At 39.7% G+C, this 5909-nt stretch overlaps 1 protein-coding gene across 1 annotated transcript; it reads left to right on the top strand.

The window, feature by feature from the left end:
- Positions 1–3304: 3304 nt before the first annotated feature.
- On the top strand, positions 3305–4276 carry LOC122151363 (olfactory receptor 7G2-like). Its single transcript, XM_042782677.1, has one exon. It carries the CDS (start codon positions 3338–3340, stop codon positions 4274–4276), a length of 939 nt encoding a protein of 312 aa, XP_042638611.1. The 5' UTR covers positions 3305–3337.
- Positions 4277–5909: the final 1633 nt, after the last annotated feature.

Here is a 5909-nt window from a genome sequence, read left to right as displayed (position 1 = left end):
TTAGAGCTAATAAATGGATTCAATAAAGTGACAGGATACAAGGGCAACGTGCAAAATCAGTTGAGCTTTTATACATCAGCACTTAACAAGCTAGAAAGGATATTAAGAAAACAGTCCCATTTACAATAGCACTTAAAAGAATAAAATACCTACGGATAAATTTAATGAAGGAAGTGAAGGATTTGTACACAGAAAACCATAAAGGAGTGTGTTGTTGTTGTTAGATGCTGTCAAGTCATCTCTGACCCACATAGGGTTGTTGTACAATCCTATGTACAACAGGACAAACACTGCCCAGTCATGTGCCAGCCTCACAACCCTTGCTATACCTGAGCCCGTTGTTGCAGCCTTTTTTTCTTTTTTAATATAAAATATTACTAAAAGAAATTAAAGATGACCTAAATAATTGGAAGGAATTTCATGCTTCTGGATCAGAAGACTCAATACCATAGATATCAATACTACCTAAAGTGATCTATACATTCAGTGCAATATCCCTCAAAATTCTAACAACGCTTTTTACAGAAATGGAAGACTCAACTCTTATATTTATAAGGCATTACAAGAGGACCAACATAGCCAGAGTAATCTTGAAAAAGAACTCTCACTTACATATCTTAAAACATACTACAGTTAGAGTAACCAAAACAGTCTGATACTGGTATGATGACAGACATATACACCCGTGGAATAGAATTAGAATTGACAGCAGAGTTAACTGCACTCATCTACAGTCAATTAATCTTTGACAAGGGTGCTAAATCCATCTAACTAGGAGAAAACAATCTGTTTAATAAGTGATACTGGAGCAACTGGGTTTCCACATGCAAAAGAATGAAGATAGACATATGTCTCACATCATATATGAAAACTAATTCAAAGTGGATCAAAGACTTAAATGCATGACCTAAAACCATAAAAGTCTTAGAAGAAAATGATGGCTTACTGCTCAAGATCGAGTGCTCAACAAAAGATTCTTGGAAATAACACCAAAGGCACGGACAATAAAAGACAAAACAGATAAACAAGATCTCATCAAATCAAAGACTTCTGTTCATCAAAAGGATTTGTCCACAAAGTGAAGAGACGATCAACAGACTGGGAGGGAAAAAAAAGGGGGGGGGGAATTATGTAACAGATAGAAGTCTAATATCCAGAATATATAAAAAGTACTCCTAGAACTTATAAAAAAACACAACTTTCAACCAAGCAAGAGATAGGTCTATAAAATGAACAGCAACACGAGGAAGGTACACAGCCTTAGAACAATCAAGCATTTGAGATCAAAAGGGCACATTTGCCCAAGCACAAAGTTCAGAAGGCAGCAAGGGATAAGAAAGAAGGAAGAATGGAAATGGGAAATAGAGAAGTGGGATGAGTGATGTTACAGTGTTGGGATTGCAATGAATGGTATGAAAAAGAATGTGTACCGCTTGCTGAATTAAAAACTAATTTGCTTTTTACACCATCCAATTCACAATAAAAACTTAAATTAAAAAAATTATCAATCAAATATATTTAAAAAGACAAGAACCAAATTATCAACCCATCTTCCATTAGTGTGAAGAACAGTGTAGATTGAAACTAGTGTGATGAAAATGGAAAAGCTGTGATGAAATTGAAAATCCTAAGAAGCGAGTAATATGTTTGTCAATAGTGATTATAGTCAGAATTAATCACAAAAAATCGCTGAGAATCTTCTCTATAATATGTACAAAATGGGGATTAACATTCATGAAACATTCAGTGACTCATTGTAAGAACAAGTCTGAATGTTTGCATTTTTATAAAGTCTCAATTATATTTAGAAATATTTATACCCTAATACATAATATATAAGCTGTATTTTTATAAAATCGATGTCTGTCTTCCTGATGTCATTGATAAAATAGAGATGCATTCAGTTGTGTATAAATAAAGACAGGAATCCAATTACAGAAGGTTGGTGTGTCAATTTATGAAAGGGATGTGACATTAAAGTGAGCAGAAACAGGTGGAGAGAGCAGGATGAGAGATAATTCATCTCTCGAGGACAGGGAATCAACCATCCTAAACTCTATTCTATTTTCTTGGTCTTTACATATTTGCATTGCTCTGGGATCAGAATGAAACTAAAAGTTTTTGGTTAATGGGGAACTTTGGATATTGAGTCCTGAGGGACACAGAGATTGTAAATAGTCTGTGCATGACAAGTTCACCCAACAGCCCTCTCTCAGTCAGGAGTGAGCACATGTGACTGTCTGCCCAGAGATGATCCTTCTTGCTCAGGATCCTGTCACCTCATTCTGTCCCTCTCACTATCCTGAGAACACATCTTCCACCTTCACCATTTGGGAAGATCATGCATCGTTCCTCAGTGGTGCCAGACAGGTAACTTAAAATTGCTTACCTAACGTTTGAAAATGAGGGCAGGTGTTTTAGTACAGATTGGTCCAGTTGAATCCATGAATAGAGTACATGCATAAAATGACTGGAACCTAGTCACCCATAGGACTTCTGCCTAGCTGTCTGCCATGTTTCTGACAGTTTTCCTTATATGTTAGCATCAATACTCAAGCAGCTCTCATTCTGATATTATATGTATGTATGTAAGGAGCTCTGGTAGCATAGTGGCTAAAGCACTTGACTGCTAACCAGAAGGCTGGCGGTTCAAACCCACCAGCCACTCCTCGGAAGGAAGGTTGGGCAATCCTACTTCCGTAGTGATACTGCCTCGGAAACCCAAGGAGGGGTCGCTATGAGTCGGGGCCGACTCGACGGCATATAACAACAACATGTATGTGTATGCTTGGTCCCTGCCATTTTATACATGTGTGTGTGTGCATGCACATGTGTATAAGTGTGTGTGTATATATATGTGTGTGTGTGTGTGTGTGTATACATACTTATATTCTTGTATTGGGAGAGGGTTTTATGGCTCTGTCTTATCTTCCCATTTCTGATTCTTCACACACCTTCGTATTATCTCTTTGTCTGGTTCTGATCTATGATGAAGGCGATAGAGGCCCAGATAGACTCATAAGTCTGCTCCCTTAGTCTATATTTTGTTTTTAAAAAATTACTGAATATATAAATGATCATACCAGCAGTTTGTACGAAACCCACGACCACCATTTTATCCCTTACCTCTCTTACCAGATTGTTATACTGTATCAGCATCCATTTATGTTTTCAAGTAACAACAAAGCATAATGAAGACATCCAGTTTATTCTCCTTTTTATTCCTCTCCCTTCTTTCCAAAGATGATGCTTGCCTTTGGGAATGGAGCTGCCACTGGACCAGGAACCACATGTTTTATTATCTTATCATATTTTTTCCATTATATTCATCAATAACATGGAACCAAAAAATCAGACAGCTGTTGCAAAATTTCTTCTCCTGGGACTGACAGAGGATCTAGAACTGCAGCCCTTCCTCTTCAGCCTGTCCCTGACCATATACCTGGTCACTGTCCTGGGAAACCTGCTTATTGTCCTAGCTGTCACCTCTGACTCCCACCTCCACAGCCCCATGTATTTCTTTCTTGCCAATCTGTCCTTTACTGACATCTGTTTAAGCACAACCACGATCCCAAAGATACTGGTGAACCTCCAAGCACAGAATCAGAGCATCACTTATATAGGCTGTCTCACTCAGATCTACTTTGTCCTGGTTTTCGCTGGTTTGGAAAATGTTCTCTTTGGAGTAATGGCTTATGACCGCTTTGTGGCCATCTGTCACCCACTGAGATATATGGTCATCATGAACCCCCACCTCTGTGGCCTACTGATTCTACTCTCCTTGTTCATTAACATCGTGGATGCCATGCTCCACAGTCTCATGGTGTTGAGACTGTCCTTCTGCACAGACCTAGAAATTCCTTACTTCTTTTGCAAAGTTGTTCAGGTCATCAAGGTTGCCTGTTCTGATACCCTCATCAATAACATCTTCTTATATTTTGCATTTAAAATATTAGGTGGTGTTCCTCTCTTTGGGATCATTTTCTCTTATACTCAAATTGCCTCCTCCATTTTGAGAATGCCATCAGTGGATGGAATGTATAAAGCTTTTTCCACTTGTGGGTCTCACTTCTCAGTTATTTCCTTGTTCTATGGGACAGGCTTTGGCTCACACATTAGTGCTGCACTAATACACTCTTCCAGGAAGACTGCAGTAGCTTCAGTGATGTACACCATGGTCACGCCCATGATGAACCCCTTTATCTACAGCCTGAGAAACAGGGATGTGAAGGAGGCCTTAAGAAAAATTATCAGGAGCACACCTGCCTTTCAGTGATTTTATTACCTATTTTAGGCTTAGGTTTCTAGATTGCATCAACGCACAAGAATACTTGTGAGGCAGAATGCCTGACTCTCCCATCACCCTTCTAAAATGACTAAATAACATAATGGCTAAGCATGATTCAATGTATGTTTGAAACTGAGTTTACCCTTTGTGTAGCTCTGTGCTGTTTGACAAACTATTTTCATTCTCTAAGCTTAGTTTCTGTGGTCAGGTTCCATATAAGCAAATCCTGAGATAAGGTTGATTTATTTAAGGGCACTTCCTCAGAATAAAGAAAGCAGGAGACAGTAGATGGGTAGGAAAACAATGTAGGCAAGTCTGTGGGAATAGCTAGAGACTAGTTCCAGCCTGATACCATTGATAAAGCCATGTGGATGGAAATCCAGGTTTAGTCCCACTGAGAGACAAGAAAGCTGAGCTTCCATGCTCAAATTTGGTTATGACCAGGACATGCTTGTGTAAACCACAGATGTCCAGGGCAACATCAGTATGCACCATACTCAGTTTAATCATCTATTGTTTTTCTTGTTGTTGTTGCTGCTGTTAGTTCTGCCACATTGGCCCCTGACTTGTGGCAACCCCATGCACAATGGGATAGTATCGTTGTGATCCATAGGATCTCATTGGCTGACTTTCTGGGAATAGATGCCAGTGCTTTCTTCCTGGGTCATCTTAATCTGGAAAACCCACTGAAACCTGTTCTCTGTCATAACAACACTCAGTTCTTCACTGACAGCTTCTAGCTGCACATGACTTTAATTACTTAGGAATAAAACCTGGGTCTCCCAGATGGAGGTAAGAATTCTACTACTAAACCACTATTTTCCCCTACATAAACTATAAAATAAATTGTCATGGATTTCATCGTAGTTGGTTCCACAATCAACACCCATGGAAGCAGTAGTTAAGAAGTCAGATATCACAGTCATGGCAAACATTGATCTATGGCTGTATAGATGGGTGGACAAGCTGAACAATCAGGTATATCATGCGGGGGGGAGAGTGCCCATGACCTTGTATAGGTTTGGCAGGCAATGTTTCTACAAGTGTATTTGTATGTTCTGTAAGAATGTCCAGGTGTATAGTAGAGCTCACAAGGGACAAAGTTGTAGTCCGTTTTTTGCCACAGCCAGCTACCCAGAGGGAGTGAGTAGTTGGACCTGTGGGTTCAGAACCATGGTCGCAGTGGACATCAAGCTCAATTGGCATAACATACTACACAAAAACATTGTGCCACATCCTACTTAGGCCAGTAGTGACTAGGATCTTAAAACCTTGCAACCAGCGATCTAGATGCAATGGTGGGTCTCTCCTTGTTCAGAACAAAGAAGAATGAAGAAAACCAAAGACACATGAAAACAATTAGCCCAAGGGACTGGTACACCATGTGATCCTCAGACTATATGACTATGAGACCAGAAGAGCTAGATGGTACCCAGGTGAAACTCCTGAGACTATGGCCCCTCACTTCCTTTCAAGTCTGGAAATGAACCCACTCTTCTGGCTTCCAGCCAAACTAAAGTCAGGCATAGGAGCTGAACATTTACATTAGGTAGATACAGTCTTTGGAGAGATCAATCATGGGAGAATAGAAGGGCTGTGTATACACAGGGAGACAGCTTAG

This window comes from Orycteropus afer, unplaced genomic scaffold (assembly GCF_000298275.1).
Source record: "Orycteropus afer afer isolate SDZICR_OR568_19922 unplaced genomic scaffold, OryAfe1.0 scaffold00405, whole genome shotgun sequence".
Classification (NCBI taxonomy): domain Eukaryota; kingdom Metazoa; phylum Chordata; class Mammalia; order Tubulidentata; family Orycteropodidae; genus Orycteropus; species Orycteropus afer.
Note: the sequence above shows the minus strand (reverse complement) of the source record. Positions and strands in the feature narration are given on the sequence as shown.